General features: G+C 48.4%; 2 protein-coding genes across 3 annotated transcripts in view; one reads left to right on the top strand and one right to left on the bottom strand.

Moving 5' to 3' along the window:
• The window catches only part of LOC132581507 (vacuolar fusion protein MON1 homolog B-like), a 29,499-nt gene extending 27,056 nt beyond the window's left edge, over positions 1–2,443 (bottom strand). The window contains exon 1 of one of the 2 annotated variants that reach the window (XM_060252770.1): positions 2,310–2,443. The gene's annotated coding sequence lies outside the window, so the exon portion shown is untranslated. Of the gene's footprint in view, positions 1–2,288 lie in introns of both variants that reach the window. The other variant, XM_060252771.1, reaches the window with a different exon arrangement.
• Positions 2,444–16,021: 13,578 nt separating this feature from the next.
• Positions 16,022–22,825, top strand: part of PTPN18 (protein tyrosine phosphatase non-receptor type 18) — a 78,785-nt gene continuing 71,981 nt past the window's right edge. Inside the window, exon 1 of the mRNA XM_060252351.1 lies at positions 16,022–16,168. Within this exon, the coding sequence (XP_060108334.1) occupies positions 16,076–16,168 (93 nt within the window). The 5' untranslated portion in view covers positions 16,022–16,075. The remainder of the gene's footprint in view (positions 16,169–22,825) is intronic.

The raw sequence follows: 22,825 nt of genomic DNA, 5'->3' as shown, positions 1-22,825 counted from the left end.
ACCAATTGACAAAATACTTTTTTTGACTAACTTCAATTCACATTTGCACACATCAGCCCTCAAGGGGTAACCCACTAGTCTTCAGCCCATGGATCGGGACCCTCCGTTGGGTCACGGAGCGTTCCCTGCTGAGTGCCAAGCCTCTATTTTGGCCCTTCTACCAGAACCACTGCGCATGCGCGACAATGGAGGTTGACACACCTTGCTTCTCTTTGCACATGCACAAAGCGAAGTCCTAGGACAAGGAGAAATCAGTGCTGCAGAGAATTCCTTTTTGCCATCACCAGGGGTCTTCCTCATTCTGTCACATGGCACGGATGTCACCTGTGATGTCATGGTACTTCCCGTAACATGCCCACAATTCAGTGGGTCCCATGCTGACACCTGGGGATGTGGGGCCCTGAGTCCAGAAACGGTAAAAGGCCTTTTCTTGACTACTACCAATCAGAGGTCTCAAAGGGAAGCTACTGGACCAGGGGTGGCCAAACTGCAACTCAGGAGCCACATGTAGCTCTTTCACACATAATGTGTGACTCTTGAAGCCCCAACCACCCTGTTGACCGGCTTGGAGAAGGCATTTCTCTTTTTAAATCACTTTTCCACACCATGCCAGCTGGCAGTTTGGAGAATGGATTTAAAGTTAAAGTTGCTTTCTTTCCACCTCTCCCTCAACTATTTGTCTGCCTGCCTTGTAGCTCTCAAACATCTGATCTTCATGTCTTGCAGCCCTCCAACATCTGACATTTATTCTATGTGGCTCTTACGTTAAGCAAGTTCGGCCACCCCTGTACTGGACTGACACATCCTAGAAGCTCACAAAGCACAGAGTAGAAGCTGCATCCAGGTAAGGCAAATTCTACTTTATCTTCCAAGAACAGACCTGCTCTTACTCAACACCTCTACCTCTCGGAACTTGGGATGCAATCAACCAATGACATTGTTTGACATCGGGTTTCAGGCCTGCCAAAAAGAAAACATTTCTTCGCACAACTCCTTCATCGTTCCACCCTCACTGCCACCCACCACTGAAAGACAATGTAGTGACCAGTGTTCCCTCTAAGCTGAGTTAGCGTGAGCTAGCTCACAGATTTTTAGTCTCCAGCTCACACATCTTTGTCTTAGCTCAGGAAAGATGATCCAAGAGCACAATAATTTATGCAGTTGCTCACAACTTTAATGCCAGGAGCTCACAAAGTAGAATTTTTACTCACAAGACTCTGCAGCTTAGAGGGAACATTGGTAGCGACAACAGCCAAGAGAAGCTGTCAAACCCCAACTCTCCCACCAAGAGCAATCTTCCTTCCTCCAGAGGATAGCTCACGTTAATCCATACTGGCCAAACTGAACATGAACCGTATGGGACCACACAGGCTAACACTTCATTCAAGCAAAAACTTTTGTCTTACATATGCTAGGATTTTGTACCAAATGGCCGTTCTGCCAAGCAACTACAAAAGGCTTCCAGTTCTCCTCCCCATCCTCAGCAAGAAGACTTTAACTAGATGGCCATCTGACAGCAAGGAGGATCCTATGAATTTAGGGGGAGGTGTTTGTGAGTTTCCTACATTGTGCAGGGGGTTGGGCTAGATGACCCTGGAGGTCCCTTCCATCTCTATGATTCTATTCCTAAGCAGCCCAATTCATAAGACGCATTCTTAAACGTAAAAGGTAAAAAAAACAGGAATTCACTGGCACCTTAAAGACTTCAGCCTCTAAGGCGCAACAGACGCACAGAGCGACCCATCTGGAATACTTATCGCGGGGCTGGTTTTTTGGCCACGATGGCTAAATTCAATTTCCATGCGCACAGGAAACACACCCAGAAGCTTGGGGCAAACGAGCGGAAGGCCCTGCTTGCGAAAGCAGCTGCCTGGCCGCTGCCAGAACATATGAAGTTGCCTTCTACTGAATTAGACCCTCCGTCCATCAAAGTCAGTCTCGTCTACTCAGACTGGCAGCTGCTCTCCAGGATCTCAAGCTGAGGTTTTTCACGCCTACTGGACCTTTTTTAGCCAGAGACTGAACCTGGGACCTCCTGCTTCCCAAGCAGATGCTCTACACCTGAGCCCCCGTCCATCCCCAGAAACAGAAATGCGGGATGAGATAGACCCGCTTTGGGCCCGGGAAGGCGATTCACACGTTCACCGCAGTCCCGAGTGAATCCTAGCCGAGCCCGAAGGAAGCAACCGAGGCCACGGAGGAGGAGCCGCTCCCCTCACCTTGCCAACTGTCGGGCCTTTTCAAGGAGGGATCCCCGATGTCCCCCGCCCACTCCTCCCTCCAGGCACCCCCGCCGGTCCCTCTCCCACCTTCGGCACGGAAGCGCCTCTCCTCCGCATCGCAGCGCCGACTCCTCCAGCCACACTTCCTGACCCGAAGTGGCAGGGGGTGGGTCCCGACGGGAAACGGACAACCGCTTCACCCAATCACCGAACGAGCGGCGGCGAGGGAGGCGTGGCTCGGGGAAGCGCGGGACGCGAATGGCGGCGCGCGCCGCCGGAGCGTCCTAGCCGGCAGCCAATAGCCTCCCTCGCTGGATCGGGACGTGAATTAAAAGAAGACCGGGGGGAAAGCCGGGGAAGAGTGACGGGAGGATTGGGCGAATCAGAATGCAAGAGGCGGTACATCGGCTCCCCCGGCTGAACCCATCGCGCATCAAATCAACGCGAAGGAAGGGCGGGAGTCTTCGGATCGCCAGCCAATTACTAAAAAGTATTTTTTTTTCTAGTCTGCGACCAATCAGAAGGCGCGAATGGCTTCTAGAAGCCAACAGGTGTCTGAGAAGCTAGGGCTATGACGTAACCGCCCGGCCGAAGAATTAAAAGGAGTGACGTCATCCTCTTTGACACTGTGTCAGGTGCGCATGCGACTGTGCTAGCGCGGGACGTGAGTGTCGCTGAATGCGGCGACCAGGAACTACCGAGACTACTGGTTTTTTGTTAATATGATATCTTCCTATGGCTTGAGACATGTATGTATATTAGAGCAGGGTTTCCCAAACTTTTATTTCCCATGGCCTGGTTATTTTTACACTTCTCCTTCCTGGCCTATTAAATTTGGGGTGGAGCCAGGAGCCAGGAATTATGTCATTTCCTGTGGTGGCAAGGACCAAGTGATTTCACTTATGGGGCACACTGAACCAAAACTCTACCTTTTCCTGTGATATCACTTCCAGGAAACTCCCCCAAACCTGCCTCCTCTTCAGAAGTAAATTAATTTTCAGAAAAATCTCTCTGAAACTCATGCTGAGCCAAAATGGGAGTGGAAAGTGGGCGGTCCTCTCTTTTCACCACCAAACTTGCATGCACCTATCTGTGTATTCTTTTCCAGCTTGCAAGCATTCCTAAAGCCCATGTTCAATAGCCTGCAACACCTACACATCCCTTCCTCAACAGCACTGACCAGTGTATGCAGTTGGGAGTACTGTTGCCATTGCCATCAGGAATGCCAGCACTGTGTGACACCTACACTGGGCCCTGGCAGCTGCTCTACCTCAAAATATGCTGACACATTTAGTAGGCCCTTCCTTCAGCTGTTACTACTGGAACCCTGCCTCAAGCTACAACCAAGCTTGCTTGGTTTCAAGAAAATCTTCTGACAGTTATTTTTCATACTTTTCTTTGGTTGAAACGCTGGGGAATTGCTGTGAAAGGTAGCAGAGAATTGTACTGCAATTAATGAATTAATTTCAAGTTATATGAAGTTCATACAAGCTTTTCTGCAGTTATCCCAAAAAGGATATTTATGAGGGGCTTGCAGCTTTTTACTGGCTGTGTTTCCCATGCCTTTAAAAGCAACCTGTTGTGCAGATACTTAGCCAGTGAACTACTTTCATCCTTTTTAATATCTACAGGGGGAGTTTAATTTTGGTGTCAGACAGCTGTTAAAAGCAGGACCAGTAAAATGGTGCCAAGTTCATAGTACCATCTCTTCCAGTGCTGTTGAGATATATCACAGTAATCTCCAATAATCTCTTTCTGCCCCACACCTCTTACTCTCACTCACTCACACAGAAATCTCATAGAAGGCCACCTGGCTACAACTGGGGGTGCCAAGTTTTCATTGGCAGAGCTCCTACGCAACAACAGTATGATGAACAGAAAAGTTTCATCCAGCAAAAATAGAAGGAAAGAAAGAAAAAGGGAAAGAATGAAATGGAAGAAAAGGAAAAGAAAGACAATGAAAGAAAGAACATAAACATAAGAGGAGCCATGTTGGATCAGGCCAGTGGACTATCCAATCCAAAATTCCCTCACACAATGCCCAAAAACCACCAAAATGTCCACCAGTGGGGCCAAGGCACTAGAAGCCTTCCCACTGTTGCTTCCTCCCCAGCACCAAGAATACAGACAGAGCATCACTTGCAGGGAAAGAAAGAAAGAAGGGGCAAAGGAAAAAAAAGCCTTCCTCACCATCAGATGACCCCAGCCAGCAAAAATTCTGACCAGGGGTCGTTTGGTAAAAAAAAAACCCAGCTACTGGAATGCCCACTCCCCGCCCCTCCCAGCGGAAAAAAGCACACACACCATTCTTTGCCGCCCAGGCCTCCTGGGGAAATCTCCCCAAAAGAACATACTGCAAGGCACATGAAAGCTCATACCCTGAAGAACACTTAATGGGTCTAAAGTGCCAGGGGATGACAGCTTTTCTCTCAAACACTGGGAGCAGGGGAGAAGGAAGGAGAGGCAGCCCAGCTCCTCTCTGCACAACATAGAGATGGGGCGGGGCTAGCTTTGACTTTTCTTGTGACCCAGTAGTGAGGCTTCCGTGGCCCGGTACCGGGTCATGACCCTGCAAATGGGAAACACTGTATTAGAGCATATTAGATTTAGATTATATATGCACAGTAAAATCTAATCTTATATATATGTGTGTGTGTGTTTGTGTGTGTGTGTGGAAAAAGCCCAGCAGGAACTCATTTGCAGATTAGGCCACACCTCTTGACACCAAGCCAGCTGAAACTGCGTTCCTGCTCAAAAAAGCCCTCTATCTAATCTATCTATCTAATTAGATTTTACTGTTTTGCTTCCCACTGCAACATGGGCTCGGCAGCGCGTGTGTGACTGTTGCTGGACTGCCAAATGCTCCCAGCGCCAAAGAAGCCCGGTCGCGCATAGGAACAGAATGCAAACAAACAGGAGTTTCCTCTTCACATCTTGGAATTCACCAGCTTTGGGTTCCGGGAAGGGGCAGGTGAACTCAACTGCGGGGGTAGCCTGGAGCAGAATTTGGTTCAGAGTTCTTTATTCTTCGTTCCAATCACAAACGTTGATTACGCTCGTCAAACAGTGCTGCTCCCCAAAACTGTTTTGCCCATCTGGTATCCAATATTCCCTTCCAAGCTTTGAAGTCTTGTGAGCAAAAATGCTACTTTGTGAGTTACTGGCATTAAAGTTGTGAGCTACTGCATCAGTTAGTTGGCTCTGGGGCCATTTTTCCTGAGCTAAGACAAAAGTGCACCAGCCAGAGGCTAAAAAACTGTGAGCTAGCTCACATTAACTCAGCTTAGAGGGAACACTGCTTCTTTCTATCTATCGATCGATCCCCAACTCTGTCTGGCGACTCCTAACCCTAGGGTTGCTAACCACCAGGTGATAGAGAGTAAGTGTAAGCACCGTGCACCACTGACTCCTATAGCAGAGTAAACCTTCAGCAAACCAATTAAAAAAAATGAAAAGGTATCAAAAATATTTATTAATTCATTCAAATGGTGAACATTGACCACAAGGGAAAATTTCTCCAATATCAAAAATCAGGATCCACAAGGGAATGAAGCTGACAGGCAAAACCGGTCTATTTTTCCCTGTTTCGCTGTAAGCTTTATCTAAGCCATTGCTTATTCAGTTTTTCAGAACAACTTCCACTCTCAAAAAACTTATTCTTGGAAGTGTTGAAATTACATTTTTTTGAGATAGATCCAAGAGGGCAGCCGTGTTGGTCTGAAGCAGCTGAACAAAGCAGAGTCAAGTTGTACCTTTAGACCAACCAAGTTTTATTCAGATCGTAAGCTTCTGATAAAACAGTGTGGCAGGGAACTTTATTACCTTTTATGGCTATCCAGACCAAATGGCCAAGCCGCACTGTTTTATCATTGTGACCGCAGCCAATTTGGACCCTTAAACAACAAACTGCATGTATTTCAGCCCACAATACCTGATCCCCTCGTCTGATGAAGTGTGCTCAGAGAGCACACGAAAGCTTACGTTCTGAATAAAACTTGGTTGGTCTTAAAGGTACAACCTGACTCCTGCTTTGTTCAAATGTTTTTTGAGAGTGGAAGTTGTTCTGAAAAATTGAATAAGCAATGGCTTAGATAAAGCTTACAGCGAAACAGGGGAAAATAGACCGGTTTTGCCTGTCAGCTTCATTTCCTTGTGGAAACTGATTTTTGATGTTGGAGACATTTTCCATACCCTTGTGGTTGATGTTCACCATTTGAATGAATTAATACATATTTTGGATACATTTTCATTTTTTTAAATTGGTTTGCTGAAGATTTACTCTACTACAGAAGTCAGTGGTGCACGGTGCTTACGCTTACTCTCCAGTTCCACATCCCATGTGACTCCTTTCCTGGTTACCAACCACCAGGTGATGGCTGGAGATCTACTGGGGTTACAACTGATTTCCAGGAAACAAGAATTCGGTTTCCTTGGAGAAAATGGCCAATTCAGAAGGTGGACTCTGTGGCATTGTACCCCATTCAGGTTCCTCCCCGCCCCCTCCCAGGGTAACTGGAGATTGATATGAAAATATATCCTGTTGTGTCCATGTCCTCAGTGCTTGAGAGAAAACAGATGGAATGTAACTACAGGGACTCAGTTAATTACTCTCAGCATCTCACAATTAAAAGGTACAGGTATACATCAGTCTCCAATTTCAATGTATTTATTTGCTTCACTGTGCCCCCCCACCCGCCCCAGACACACACCGGAATTAAATCCAAACAAATGGTGAGTGACCATATAAACCAGGGGTGGCCAAACTTGTTAATGTAAGAGCCACATAGAATAAACATTAGATATTTGCAAACTGCAAGACAGGAAGGAAGGCAAATAGATCAGGGAGGGAGGAGGGGGAGAGAGGTAGAAAGAAAGCAACTTTAAATGCATTCCCCAAATGGCCAGTTGGCTTAGCTCAGTGAAGTGATTTAAAGACACAAATGCCTTCTCCTGACAAGGCTGTGGGGGCTTCAAGAGCCACATGATATGTGTGAAAGAGTCATATGTGGCTCCCGAGCCACAGTTTGGCCACCCCTCATATAAACTAAGCTTGTTATTTCTTTTTGATCCTTGCATCTATGAGTTTCCTGCATTGTTCAGGGGGTTGGACTAGATGACCCTGAAGGTCCCTTCCCACTCTATGGTTCTATGTAACGCTAACATCTTCATTATATTGTATGCTAATTTTCTGCTCACCCTCTGTCTATGTATACAGGTTGGTAACTTCCATTTCAATTTATTTGAAGAATTGTATATGCACACAAATGCTTATACCTTGAAAAAAACTTACCGTAATTGGTCTTAAAGGTGCCACTGAACGTGAACTTTTGTTCTATTATTATAATTAGTAGGGTTGCTAGAGAGAGTTTCCATACACAGTCACCAGCCTGTGATTTGATTATAGGAAGAAGGGGGAGGAAAACCACTTCCCAGTTCCAAGATAGTCTTATATTTCCCACACAAGCAGCTGAATCAGAGATCAGCAGGGCTCTTTTTGTAGAAAAAGCCCAGCAGGAGCTCATTTGCATATTAGGCCGCACCCCCTGACAGCACCATTGTTTCACACAGGGCTTTTTTGTAGAAAACACCCACAGGAGCTCATTTGCATATTAGGCCACACCCCCTGACGCCAAGCCAGCCAGAACTCCATTCCTGTGTGTTCCTGCTCAAAAAAAAAAAAAGCCTTGGTTACCAATTCTGGGTTGGGAAATTCCTGGAGGTTTAGGCGTAGAGTCTATGGAGGGCAGGATTTGGGGAGGGAAAAGACCTTAACTTTGTGTAAATGGCCTAGAGTCTGCCCTCTGAAGCAGCCATTTTTCTCCAGGGGAACCGATCTCTGTTGAACAAAGTTTTGAGTCCAGGGACACCTTTAAGACCAACGAAGTTCAATTCAATTCGGGTGATAAGCTTTTGTGTGAAGGCACGCCTCTTCAGCATAATTGCAGGCAGGGGACATTTTGTCAAAAAAGAGGTGGTGGAGCTCATTAGCATAACTCATTAGCATATGCTGCCCCCTAGCCATAAGCAACCCAATGTAAGAAAGGAGACCCCTGAGCGAGCAAGACCTGCTTGGGCTGGCTAGAGATGCAGCCAACCCAAGCAGGCCTCGCTCGCCTGGGGTTCTCCTGGGCTGCCCCCCCAGTCAAAAAGCCAGCAAACCACCTGCCACCCAAAATCACATAAGAAGTAGAGAAAGGGTGGCGTTAGGGTTGCCAAGTCCAATTCAAGAAATATCTGGGGACTTTGGGGGTGGAGCCAGGAGACATTGGGGTGGAGCCAAAATCAAGGCTGTGACAAGCATAATTGAATTCCAAAGGGAGTTCTGGCCATCACATTTAAAGGGACGGCACACCTTTTCAATTCCTTCCTTCCATAGGAAATAATGAAAGATAGGGGCACCTTCTTTTGGGGCTCATAGAATTGGACCCCCTGGTCCAATCTTTTTGAAACTTGGGGGGTATTTTGGGGAGAGGCACTAGATGCTATACTGAAAATTTGGCGCCTCTACCCCAAAAAAACAGCCCTCCCAGAGCCCCAGATACCCGCGGATCAATTCTCCATTATTTTCTATGGGAATAAGTCTCCATAGGGAATAACAGAGTTCCCAGCAGACATTTCCCTCCCCTCCCCCCGCTTTCTGACGACCCTGAAGGGAGGGGAGGGTCTCCAAACCGGGGGATCCCCTGCCCCCACCTGGGGATTGGCAACCCTAGGTGGCTTGGGCTTCTCCAGGAGTTAATGAGGGCTGCTGGGGGTGTGGCAAAGCCCCTGGTGGCTGGCTGGCTGCCGCTTTCCTAATCCAGGGACTATTATGTAGCCACACCTACTATTCAGTGGATGAGGTAGGTGTGGGGGAAGAGGGGGAGCCCTCAAAAAGGTTCAGGAGCTGTGCTCTTGTGAGCTCTTGCTGAATCCGAGGCCTGAGATCACCAGACCCCACCTGGAGGTTGAAACAGGAAAAAAAAATCCATGAAAAATAACGAACACACTCCTTATTACAATAGAATTTCTCCACTCATGAGACATTGAGCAGGATACTCTGTAAAGAAAAATAACTGAGAGCTTGTGGACTGTTCAACTATACTCTCCTCGATGAAGATGTGATCTCATTGAAAGGTGTAGAATATGCTGGCTATCCACATTGAGGGCCATTTGGAAACTCTGCTCCACTTTGAAATGTGTTCAAAGGACTTTCTGACTTACATTAGCACTTTGTCATTGTCTAAAGACAGCCAGTTTGGTGTAGTGGTGAAGTGCATGGACTCTTCTCTGGGAGAACCAGGTTTGATTCCCCACTTCTCCACTTGCAGCTGCTGGAATGGCCTTGGGTCAGTCATAGCTCTCGCAGGAGTTGTGCTTGAAAGGGCAGCTGCTGTGAGAGCCCTCTTAGCCCCACCCACCTCACAGGATGTCTGTCGGGGGAGAAGATACAGGAGATTGTAAGCCTCTCTGATTCAGAGAGAAGGGCGGGGTATAAATCTGCAATTCTTCTTCTTCTTCTAAAATGATATAAAGCTTTCAGTGGACTTAAAAATCATCTATATGTCTATTTATCTGACTAATGTATTATTATTGTGAAAGTATTTATGAATCATGTGGATAATAATAATACTGAAATTCTATTGTAATAAGGATTGGGTTGTGGATGACACTAAATTGTTCAGGGTAGTGAGAACCAGAGAGGATTGTGAGCAAAGGGACCTGTTGAGGCTGGGTGAGTGGGCGTCAGCGTGGCAGATGCAGTTCAGTGTGGCCAAGTGCAAAGCAATGCACATTGGGGCCAAGAATCCCAGCTACAAATACAAGTTGATGGGGTGTGAACTAGCAGAGACTGACCAAGAGAAAGATCTTGGGGTCATGGTAGATAACTCACTGAAAATGTCAAGACAGTGTTCGTTTGCAATAAAAAAGGCCAACGCCATGCTGGGAATTATTAGGAAGGGAATTGAAAACAAATCAGCCCGTATCATAATGCCCCTGTATAAATCGATGGTGCGGTCTCATTTGGAGTACTGTGTGCAGTTGTGGTTGCTGCACCTCAAAAAGGATATTATAGCATCGGAGAAAGTCCAGAAAAGGGCAACTAGAATGATTAAAGGGCTGGAACACTTTCCCTATGAAGAAAGGTTGAAACGCTTGGGACTCTTTAGCTTGGAGAAACGACTGCGGGGTGACATGATAGAGGTTTACAAGATAATGCATGGGATGGAGAAAGGAGAGAAAGAGGTACTTTTCTCCCTTTCTCACAATACAAGAACTCGTGGGCATTCGATGAAATTGCTGAGCAGACAGGTTAAAACGGATAAAAGGAAGTACTTCACCCAAAGGGTGATTAACATGTGGAATTCACTGCCACAGGAGGTGGTGGCAGCCACAAGCATGGCCACCTTCAAGAGGGGTTTAGATAAAAATATGGAGCAGAGATCCATCAGTGGCTATTAGCCACAGTGTGTGTGTGTGTGTGTGTGTGTGTGTGTGTGTATATATATATAAAAAATTTTGGCCACTATGACACAGAGTGTTGGACTGGATGGGCCATTGGCCTGATCCAACATGGCTTCTCTTAAGTTCTTATGTTCGTTATTTTTCACGTATTTTTTTTTCCTGTTTCAATGTTTGTCCGTGATTCTCTCTTGCACTGCCAGCCTGGAGGTTGGCAGCCTGATCCTGATGGCGTCACTAGGATGAGCGACCGATCAATACCATACATGGCCAGTTTCTGATTCGAACTCGCTTGTGAGGCTGTTCCCACCCACCCCCAGGTCTCAGAGAGGAAAGGTACGTGGACTGGATGCGGTAAGGGCGCTTCCAGATCTAAAAATGTTACATCTATCTTTACTCTTCGCTTCTCGCCTCTAGGAGGTCATTGTGGTTAAGCAAAAGAAGCTGCAGCTCTTGTTCATGCAACGCGCTGCTCTGGGAAGTTGTGCAAAGAGCTTCGTCCTCTGCTTTGCCCCGAAGGCCATTCCAAACTGCACTGAATGGGTACACAGATGCAATTTGGGTTGCCAGCCTCTAGGTGGGGTTTGGATTTCTCCCAGAATTACATCTGATCGCCATACTACAGAGATAGATAGTATGGGGTCTGGCGATCTCCTGCAATTATGCTGAAGAAGTGGGCATGCACACAAAAGTTTATAACCAAAATTTCCCTGGAGAAAATGGCTGCCGTAGAGGATGGACCCTTATGGTGTTCTACTAGGGTTGCCAAGTCCAATTCAAGAAATATCTGGGGACTGAGGGTGGAGCCAGGAGACTTTGGGGGTGGAGCCAGGAGGAAGGTTGTGACAAGCATAATCGAACTCCAAAGGGAGTTCTGGCCATTGCATTTAAAGGGACTGCACACCTTTTAAATGCCTCTCCACCACTGGAAATAATGGATAGGGGCACCTTCTTTTGGGGCTCATAGAATCGGACCCCCTAGTCCAATCCTTTTGAAACTTTGAGGGTATGTTGGGGAGAGGCACTGGATGCTATACTACAAATTTGGTGACTCTACTTCAAAAAAAAGCCCCCCCCGAGCCCCAGATACCTGCAGATTAATTCTCCATTATACCCTATGGGAATCGGTCTCCATAGGGAATAATGGAGTGCCCAGCAGATATTTCCCTCCCACCCACCTCCTCTGCTTTCTGATGACCCTGAAGTGGGGGGAGGACCTCAAAACCAGGGGATCCCCTGCCCCCACATTGGGATTGGCACCTTATGTTCTGCCGTGCTGAGGTCCTTCCTGAAGCCAGTTTGGTGAAGTGGTTAAGAGCGGCAGACTCTAGAGAACTGGGTTTGATTCTCCACTCCTCCTCCACATGAAGCTAGCTGGGTGACCTTGGGTCAGTCACCGTTCTCTCAGAGCTCTCTCAGCCCCACCTGCCTCACAGGGTGTCTGTTGCGGTGAGAGGAAGGGAAGGTGATTGTAAGCTACTCCAAGACTCTTTCGGGTGTGGTATAAAACCAACAGCTCCTCCTCCTCCTCTAAACTCTGCCTTCCCCCAGCCCCTTTCCCTAACTCTCCAGGAATTTCCCAACACAGAGCTGGCAGGCAACCCTATCTGGCGGTAGGGTTCTCAGACCAGCACTGGCAATGCCCAGGAGACACCAGGGTAGAGTCCTGATGATTGGCATTGCACCAACGCTGCTACATCACTTCCTGTGCAAACCCAGGTGAACACTCTAGGATTTACACGGAGCTCTATGGTTTAGCTCTACTGGGGGACCTGACCACCCCACCAGGAGGAAATGGCAGCTTTGGGGAGCAGAGTCTATGTCACATGTCCACCGAGCTCCCTTCTCAAACTTTCCGCTCCTCAGGCATGTCTCCCTCAGTACTTCCTCTAAACCAGGCGTGGCCAAACTGTGGCTCGGGATCCAAATAAGCCTTAAACCTTAAAATGTGGCTCTTTCACACTTAATGTGTGTCTCTCAAAGTCCCCACTACCTCATTGGCCAGCTTGGAGAAGGCATTAAATCAATTTGCCAAGCCAGCCAGCAGACTGGAGAATGCATTTCAAGTTAATGTCGCTTTCTTTCCACCTCTTTCTCCCTCTTCCCTCCTCCATCTATTTTCCTTCCTTCCTGTCTTGCAGGCTGCAAGTTGCTGCTCTCAAACATCTGATGTTCATGCCTTGCAGCTCTCAAACTTCTGACGTTTATTCTATGTGGCTCTTATGTTAAGCAAGTTTGGCCACCCCTGCTCTAAGCTGTGGAGTCTTGTGAGCAAAAATTCTACTTGATGAGCTACTGGCATTAAAATGGTGAGCAACTGCATCAATTTGCTTGCTCTGGGGCCATTTTTCCTGGACCGAGTCAAAAATATGTGAGCCAGAGGCTAAAAAACTGTGAGGTAACTCAAACTAACTCCGCTTAGAGGGAACACTGGCTTCCCCACATGTCACTAGGGATTTCCTGTGATGGAATTGGCAACCTTGGATGCTGTTGTGAAAAGTCAGCGCTTAAAAAAGAAAGACTCTGCCCTCATTTGAGGGATGAATAAGGCCATGTTGGCTTTTAATGGTTTTAAAACATGCTTTTATCATGTGTGTTTTAAATTGCTCACTGCTTTGGTGGCCCTTGAGAGGGCAGAAAGGCAGGATGTCAGTCTTGTCAATAAATAAATATATGCTGGAACGGGGAAATACTTGCACGGAAATGGCCAATTAGGAGGCACCCTGAGGCCAAAACCCGGGGCCAGCCAGCATGAACAACCAAAGTGCTTGCTGGAGGCAACAGTAATTTAGAAGCATTCCAGTTACCAATCTGCAGGCGGGGGCTGGAGACCTCCCAAAATGACAGCTGTTCTCCAGGCTATAGAGATCAGCTCCCCGGGAGAAAATGTAGGGTTGCCAAGTCCAATTCAAGAAATATCTGGGGGCTTTGGGGGTGGAGCCAGGAGCAAGGTTGTGACAAGCACAACTGAACTCCAAAGGGAGTTCTGGCCACCACATTTAAAGGGACCGCACACCTTTTAAATGCCTTCCCTCCTTTGGAAATAATGAAGGATAGGAACACCTTCTGTTGCGGCTCATATGATTGAAGCAAGGGGAAACTTGGAGGGTATTTTTGGGAGAGGCACTGGATGCTATGCTGCAAATTTGGTGTCTCTACCTCAAAAAATGCCCCCCCCCCCCAGATCCCAGAGCCCCAGATACCCGCAGATCAATTTTCCATTATGCCCCATGGGAAATGATCTCCAGCAGACATTCTCCACCACACCACCCCCCGCTTTCTGATGATCCTGAAGCAGGGGGAAGGCCTCCAAACCGGGGAATCCCCTGCCACCACCTGGGGATTACAAAAATACAAAAATACAAAATATTGTGCACAAATACTCTTAACTGGTGTAAATAAAGTTCTATTATAATGAAATGAACAGCCTACAACAGTGGGCATACATTCATACAGTATAAATAGAAATAGAAAACAACAGTCTCAAAACAATATTCCAAGGAGGACCCCACACAGTCACAGAGTTTTCAAAATGAGTACAATGACTCAAAAATAAAGTTCCACAGGAGTCCCTCCGTTGTTTGTTGACTTCTGAAGGACAAATTCTAGCCTTCAGAAGTCAACAAACAACGGAGGGACTCCTGTGGAACTTTATTTTTGAGTCATTGTACTCATTTTGAAAACTCTGTGACTGTGTGGGGTCCTCCTTGGAATATTGTTTTGAGACTGTTGTTTTCTATTTCTATTTATACTGTATGAATGTATGCCCACTGTTGGAGGCTGTTCATTTCATTATAATAGAACTTTATTTACACCAGTTAAGAGTATTTGTGCACAATATTTTGTATTTTTGTATTTTTGTATTTCATATATTGTGCTGCCACTGTTCTTTTGCACCACCTGGGGATTGGCAGCCCTAAAAAAATGGCTGCTTGGGGAGTTGGACTGTACGGCATTATACCCTGCTGAGGTCCCTCCCATCCCCAAACCCTGCTCTCCCCAGGCTCCACCCCCCAAATCCCCAGGTATTTCCCCCAAGCAGAGCTGGCCAGGCTATGAGCCATCCTTGAAACGGTTTGTCATTTGCTCCTGGCAACCATGACAGTGTTGTCGTGGATGCTGGACAGGGTTGCCAAGTCCCTTCTGACCACCGGCAGGGGATAGGGAGAGGAAACGGCCAATTAGGAGGCACCCTAAGGCCGGATCTGGATCCAGATCCAGGTGGAGAAACTCCTGGAGATTTTGGGTAGATCCTGGGGGAGACAGGGATCATTGCGGCCATAAAGTCCACCTGCTAAAGCAGGTGTGGCCAGACTTACTTAACGTAAGAGCGGCATAGCATAGACGTCAGTTATATGAGAGTCGCAAGACTTGAATGTCGGATGTTTGAGAGCTCCAAGACATGAACATCTGAGAGCTGCAAGGAAAGAAGGCAGGCAGGCAAATAGGGGGGGGAGGGAGAGAGAGGGAGGTGGAAAGAAAGCAACTTTAAATGCATTCTCTAAGCTACCAGCTGGCTTGTCTTGGAGAAGTGAACTTTAAAGAGAGAAATGCCTTCTCCACGCCAGTCAACGAGGCAGTGAGGGCTTCGAGAGCCACACAATATGTGTGAAAGAAACACGTGTGGCTCTTATCTGGGAGAACCAGGTTTGATTTCCCACTCCTGCACTTGCAGGTCCTGTAATGGCCTTCAGTCAGCCATAGCTCTTTCAGAGCTGTCCTTGAAAAGGCAACTTCTGTGAGAGCTCTCTCAGCCTCACCCACCTCACAGGGTGTCTGTTGTGGGGGAAGAAGATAAAGGAGATTGATTCAGAGTGAAGGGCGGGGTATAAATCTGCAGTCGTCTTCTTAAAGTTAAAGTTGCTTTCTTTCTACTTCTCCCTCCCCCATCTCTTTTCCTCCCTTCCTCCCTGTCTCGTGGCTCTCAAACATCCGACATTCGTATCTTGCAGCTCTCACACACCTGACATTTATTCTATGTGGCTCCTACATTATGCAAGTTTGGCCAGCCCTGAGATAGAACTTGCTTCCCGGCGAACATGCATGTTCTGCCTGCTTTTTTGCGCATCCCGAGTTGCAGCCATGGCCCGGGGGCACTGTTGCAGAAATCTCGAGCACAGGACAACCATTCCCTAGCCACAAGAAACACAGACCGGGCTTCACCTGATACTGCTGGGGCCACCGCCTTGTATGCTTGGAATCCACGCCCTGATTGCCGGGCGCAGCCAAGCTACCTTCCCTTTCCTAAGAGAGGGCCAAGCGTCAGTCAGGTCTGGGCCCATCCCACCAGCTGCACCGGGGAGGCGTGGTGCAGGGACCTGAACTTCCTCTTCGCCTTTCAAAACGCTCCTCAGTTCCAATTCTGCATTGGTCAGGCACTGGCTGGTTGGTCCCTCTCGCCGGCAGAGGGGATGAGCCGCTGCGCGGAGAACCTGAGGGCTTTCCTAGCCCAGGTGGAGGCCAGAGCAGGGCAGGAGAAGGGGCAGCTGGCAGAGGAGTTCCAGGTGAGCGGCCCTCTCTGGGAGGGGGAGAAGGTGGCTCTGCGTATTCCTGGACTAGCCTTTTCCCTGGCTTTAGCCAGCCAGCGCCTGTTTATGTCCGTCTCCTGCAATTAGCGATTCTCCATTCTGGCGTTAAGCAAACAACCCAGTGGCCGCCTGCTCCCCCTCTCCCTTTCTGGCTCTCCTTGTGAGCTGTAAGGGTACTAGGCAGAAATCCGCCAGGTGCAGCCTTTCCTACCACTGCTTGAGCAAATTTCCCCAGTGTTGCATTTCTGCTTCCTGCGTTGTCGGTAAAGGTACAGGTGCGCTTCTAGGAAAGTGGGCGATGGTTCTTTTAGAACTGTCAGACGGAGAATGAATTGTGGCGCTAAACTTTTTTTTCTCCCAGGGTGGAGTAAGTGGCTGGACTGTAACTGAGGGGAGGGAAGAAGGAACGGGCTCGGAGCCGCTGCCCAACCAATGCTGTTGTGCAGGGGTCGTTTTGTAGAAAAATAGGTGGTGGAGCTCATCCGGGGATTGTTATGCAGCTGCACCTACTATTCAGTGGACAAGGTGGGAAGGAAGCAGTGGAGCTCTCAGAAAGGATCAGGAGCTGTGCTCCTGTGAGCTCCCGCTGCTGTTATAAGAATAAAAAGGGGAAGGGCTTAACATATTGAGAACTGATGCCTATTGTGGTTAGAATGTTAGGACCTGGAAGATCTGGGGTCAGTTCCCACCTGTAACATAGCAGTTTGCTGGGTGATCTTGTGCCAGTCATCTCCTTTCAGCATAACCTACCTCACAGGGTATAAGAGCCCCGTGGCGCAGATTGGTAAAGCTGCAGTACAGCAGTCTGAGCTCTCTGCTCATGACCAGAGTTCGATCCCTGTGGAAGCTGGGTTCAGGTAGCCAACCCGAGGTTGACTCAGCCTTCCATCCTTCTGAGGTCGGTAAAACAAGTACCCAGCTTGCTGGGGGGAAGTGTAGATAACTGGGGAAGACAATGGCAAACCACCCCGTAAAAAGTCTGCCGTGAAAACATTGTGAAAGCAATCTCACCTCAGAGTCGGAAATGACTGGTGCTTGCACCTTTAGCTTTTTACCTCACAGGGGTGTCGTGAAGGCTTCGGGGTCAGTCAGCAATTTTTTTCCAGGCCACTTTGGGAAGGGGTACTGGAGGTTTTTGCCATCTTCTGGGCACGGGGCAGGGGTCACTGTGAATGTGTGTATGGTGGGGAGGTAGTTGTGAAATTCCTGCATTGTGCAGGGGGTTGGACTAGATGACCCTGGAGGTCCCTTCCAACTCTTATGATTCTATACGACAGAGGAGGAGAGAATGACATAAGCCACTTCAGGTTCCCATTGAGGGAAAAGTGAGGGTATAAACAAAGTACATAAATATTTTCAGGTGGGCAGCCATGTTGGAGTCCAGTGGCATCTTTAAAACCAACAAAGTTATAATCCAAGTATATGCTTTTGTGTTCACGCACACTTCTTCAGATTGCAATAACTGCAATCGCTGGAGAACCACAAGGCGTGCACATTGATGCACAGGATACACAGTAGCATCTTAGCAGCCGCACTGCCCCATTACATTCTTCCCTTATGGCCAGACAGAGGCCAAATCAGTAGGCTTGCCAACCTCCAGGTGGGGCCTGGATATCTCCCAGAATTACAGCTCACCTCCAGAAGACGGGTCAGTTCCCCTGGAGAAATTGGCCGCTTTGGAAGGTGAACTCTATGGCAGTGAGGTTCCTCTCTCTTAGACAAACCACAATCTCTCAGAATCAAAAGTCATCCTACGCACACCCACTCTGGCATTGTGAGACCTTCATGTCTTCACAGGGCATTGGGAGTATTGTAAGTAAGTAAGTAGTAAAGTAGCAAGCAAAGTTTATTAAAACAGTCATAAGACCAGCATACAAAATAATATACGATAATACAATATAAGAACATGGCAATAGACAGTCACAGCCATAATTCCTAAAATTCCGGACCGAACTAATCCTTCACTAATGACTCGATTTACAGTACGATCTACGCTTTTTAATTACCAGATAACAATACCTAGCAACCTTGCGTGAAACGGAATCATAGTTGTCAGCCAATAAAAACTTCACCAATTGTTCCTCGGCATATTTACGATAATTTGCCAACGGTTTAAAATGTGAGAGAAGGGGTATCAGCAGGTGCTGCCTCTCTTCATCATACATAGGACAATGAAGAAATATATGGGCAGCTGACTCCACCTGATCGGACGCACAAAAACAAATCCTCTAATTCATGGGAGTCTGGGTATATCTACCAAAAAGGACTGCTGATAGAAGCGCATCAAAACGGGCTCTAGTAAATGCCCATCTATATTTAGGATTTTTTATATATCCAAGTTAAGATGCGGAACTTAGACTTGGTCCCAGTTTCAGTTTCTTATAACAAAAAGCTAGGCCTGCATAATCATTTTGTGCTTCGATATCCTTAAATCTTTGAGAAATCAAACTCCTTGCATACTTCTGCCCTCCCTCTAATAAATTTTCAGGGTCTAACCCAATTGATTTCAGTTTATCAACTACTCTTGGGGATGCTGCATTAGCGATCACTTCCCTTTTAATGGAACAGCAGTCTACGGGGCATCTTGGTTGAGAGTCACAAGAAGAAGAAGATATTGGATTTATATCCCGCTCTCTACTCTGAATCTCAGAGTCTCAGAGCGGCTCACAATCTTCTTTATCTTCCTCCCCCACAACAGACACCCTATGAGGTGGGTGGGGCTGAGAGCTCTGACAGAAGCTGCCCTTTCAAGGACAACCTGTGCAAGAGCTGTGGCTGACCCAAGGCCATTCCAGCAGCTGCGAGGAGTGGGGAATCAAACCCGGTTCTCCCAGATAAGAGTCCGCACGCTTAATCACTACACCAAACTGGCTCAAGAGTTAATCAGGTTTGAAGCTGCCTTATAGTTGTGGTAGGGTTGTCTGATTCCCCCCGGCCACTGGCAGGAGATAGGAGGGGGTAGGTAGGGTTGCCAGCTCCAGGTTGGGAAATTCCTGGAGATCTGGGAATGGGGCCTGGGGAGAACAGGGACCTCAGGAGGGGACGATGCCATCAATGCTCCTTCTGATCCCCTCCCCCCGCGCTGAGTGGAGCAGTTCACACCCTGAGCAGAATATAATTGCCATAATCTTAAAATGGGCTATAGGCAGTGCAAGACCTGCCGTGATTCCAGCTTGCTGCTGAGGAAGGCTTCTGGTGTTAATGAGTGGCCACTCACACTCACAGCTTAGAGGAAACACTGGAGTCTACTCTCCAAAGAAGGGGTGTCAAACTCATTTGTTTTGAGGGCCAGATCTGACATAAATGAGACCTTGTTGGGCTGGGCCATGTTGGACCAGGCCGTGTGTGTACCTATTTAAAATTAGGTAGCAGAGATATAAACTTCATAAAGATCATAAAGGTGCTTTCTTTGTATTTCTCTAATGGGATCCAGGGAACTGGGCAAAAGAAGCTGTGGCTCTTTCCTTCCTTCCCCAGGGGATGGGTGGGGGAGCCTCAGCCAATAGAAGGAAGAGAGGGCTAGCTCAGTAGCTCTGCTGTGCGATTGAGAGAGCCTGGAAAAACAAGCTCTGCCTTCCCCCCCTTTGCCCCCAAGGGAGGAGCCTCAGACAATGGAGAAAATAGAGGCTTTGCTCTGTAGCTCCTGTGTGATTGAGCAAGCCTTGCGAAGCAAGCTGTTATGCAGAAGGAAGCAAGAGAGAGAGAAGGAAGCAGACGACAGCCAGTTGCTCGGGGGCCTGATAGGAGCCTTCCATGGGCTTGATTTGGCCCCAGGGCTGCATGTTTGACACCCCTGCTCCAAAGCATCCATTTCCTGCAGGGGAACTAATCTTTATTGTCTGGAGAGAAGCTGTAATTCCAAGGGATCCTCAGGTCCCACCTGGAGGCTGGTCTCTCTAACTTTGTAGAATAGGCATGACTCATTAGAAAGAGCACAACACCAGGAGAGTCGTCACAACGAAGCTTGTAGAAAGAGAATAACACTGTGGCAGGGTTATTCCCTTCCTACAAGCTTCGTCAGGAACAGCATCAGAAATGAGGCTGTCGGTTCAACAGAGCAGCAGAGAATCTTGTGAAATAAAAGCATTTTAAGAAAAACCCGGAGCCGATCTTGTGACCTTTTCCTGGGTTCTCTAGGACAGTGGCTCCCAACCTTTATGGCACCAGAGACTGGTTTTGTGGAAGACAGTTTTCCCACAGACCAGTGGGGGGGGGGGGGGCGACGCTGGGGTTTTTGCTGCCCAAGGTGCCCCTGGCCCGCGCCCCATCCCTGCCCCCTGTGGGGGTCTTTAAATGGGGGGGGGACTGGGACTGTTTCTGCCTCCTGCCCACTAGGTGGCCAGGTGACAGAAGGCCAGTCTGCCTCCCCCTCCCATTTAAAGACCCCCACCAATCATCTGATTGGCAGGGGTCTATAAATGAGGGGTAGGCTAAGGTTGCAGCAGCACTCGCTCTTCTGCTGGGCCTGGGACCGGGGCAGACAAAAGAGGCAGCAGGGCTGCTCTGCCTCCCTCTGAGGCTGCCTCCCTCTGAGGCTGCCTCCCTGCCTCAGAGTGAGGCTGTGCTGCCTCTTTCATCCGCCCAGGTCCCGCCTCTGCCTCACTCTATGGCCCGGTTGCTACCAGGCCACGGGCCCAGGGCCGGTGCGTGGGAGTAGGCAAAGTAGGCAGTCGCCTAGGGTGCCCCCTGGCCTAGGGTGCACCACTGGGCACCCCCTCCCTGACACATGATTCTGGCTCCTGACCATTGTCTCCTTGTCCTCTCCCATCACCAAGCTGCCGTCAACAAAGCCAAGCCACCCCCCTCTTCCCGATGTGCGTCTTGTCCTCCCACCTCATCCTATCCCACCACCCTCCTTCCTGGCGTGGCCAGCAAGCACTTATTCTCACAATTTTTTAAAATAACTTGTTGCATTTTTAAAAAAAAAATTAAAATTAAGAATCAGTAAATTAAAAATGCAAAAAGTTTCGCGTTTGGCACTCTTCATTTCCTCTATTTTTTTTTTAATAATTGGAAGGGGCACTAGTGGGTGATATGCCTAGGGCGCCGGAAAGCCTAGCCCCGGCCCTGCATGGACCAGGACCAGTCCACATAGGGCTGCCAATCCCCAGGTGGGGGCAGGGGATCCCCCGGTTTGGAGGCCCTCCCCCACTTCAGGGTCATCAGAAAGCGGGGGGGGGAGGGAAATGTCCGCAGGGCACTCCATTTTACGCTATGAAGACCCATTCGCATAAGATATAATGGAGAATTGATCTGCGGGTATCTGGGGCTCTGAGGGGGGCATGTTGTTGAGGTAGAGGCACCAGATTTTCAGCATAGCATTCAGTGCCTCTCCCCAAAGTTTCAAAAGGATTGGATCAGGGGGTCCAATTCTATGAGCCCCCGAACAAGGTGCCCCTATCCTTAATTATTTCCAGTGGGGGGAAGGCATTTAAAAGGTGTGCGGTCCCTTTAAATGGGAGGGCCAGAACTCCCTTTGGAGTTCAATTGTGCTTGTCACACGCTTGCTCCTGACTCCACCCTCAAAGTCTCCTGGCTCCATCCCCAAAATCCCCAGATATTTCTTGAACCCTAAGTCCACGGCCCGGTGGTTGGGGACCCCTGTTCTAGGAGATACACGAGCTACCCCGCAACAGTTGGCAAGCTAGCCGGAGCTCAATCAGTGGTATATGTATTAGGTGGAGTCCACAGAGGTGAAGGCCCTGTACCCACAAAGATCTGTTGAAATGCCTCGAGTTGCCAACTCCAGCTTGGGAAATTCATGGACACTTGGAGCGGGCAGGGGGGCGGATTGTCTGAGAAGGGTAGAGTTTGGGGAAGAGAGGGAGGTCAGCAGGGATGTGAATGTCATGGATCAGGGCTCCCCAACATGGCACCCACCAACACCTTCCCTGGTACACACCAAGTGTTTGTAGGAAATGGCTGGGCCGAGCGGGTCTCCTACTCAACCAGGCTTCTGATCAACCACTGGAGATCAGATTGGGGGCACAGATTAAAATAACATTGTTTCTCTGATAGCTGTCCTCACAGTGTTGATTTTATTCTCTCTCACTCCTCTTTTCCCTTATCCCCTGCCCTTGGGTGTTCCTCTCGTTTGTGCGCCTTCCGTGGCCACCATTTTGTGGTTGTGCCCAGCACCCTGTGTTAGAATTCCAAAGGTGCCCATGGGGTCAAAAAGGTTGGGGACCCCTTTCATAGAGTCCTCTCTCCTTGATGTGACCTTGGGTCAGTCACAGCTCTCTCAGAACTCTCTCAGCCCAAACTAGCTCACGGGGTGAGCGTAGGGTTGCCAATCCCCAGGTGGGGGCAGGGGATCCCCCGGTTTTGAGGCCCTCCCCCTGCTTCAGGGTCGTCAGAAAGCAGGGGGAGGGGAGGGAAATGTCTGCTGGGAACTCTATTATTCCCTATGAAGATTTATTCCCATAGAAAATAATGGAGAATTGATCTGCGGGTATCTGGGGCTCTGGGGGGGGCTGTATTTTGAGGTAAAGGCACCAAATTTTCATTACAGCATCTAGAGCCTCTCCCCAAAATATCCCCCAAGTTTCAAAACGATTGGACCAGGGGGTCCAATTCTATGAATCCCAAAAGAAGGTGCCCCTATCCTTCATTATTTCCTATGGAAGGAAGGCA

The sequence above is a fragment of the Heteronotia binoei genome, chromosome 13 (genome assembly GCF_032191835.1).
Source record: "Heteronotia binoei isolate CCM8104 ecotype False Entrance Well chromosome 13, APGP_CSIRO_Hbin_v1, whole genome shotgun sequence".
NCBI classification, from domain to species: domain Eukaryota; kingdom Metazoa; phylum Chordata; class Lepidosauria; order Squamata; family Gekkonidae; genus Heteronotia; species Heteronotia binoei.
This window is presented reverse-complemented; position numbering and strand designations above follow the sequence as displayed.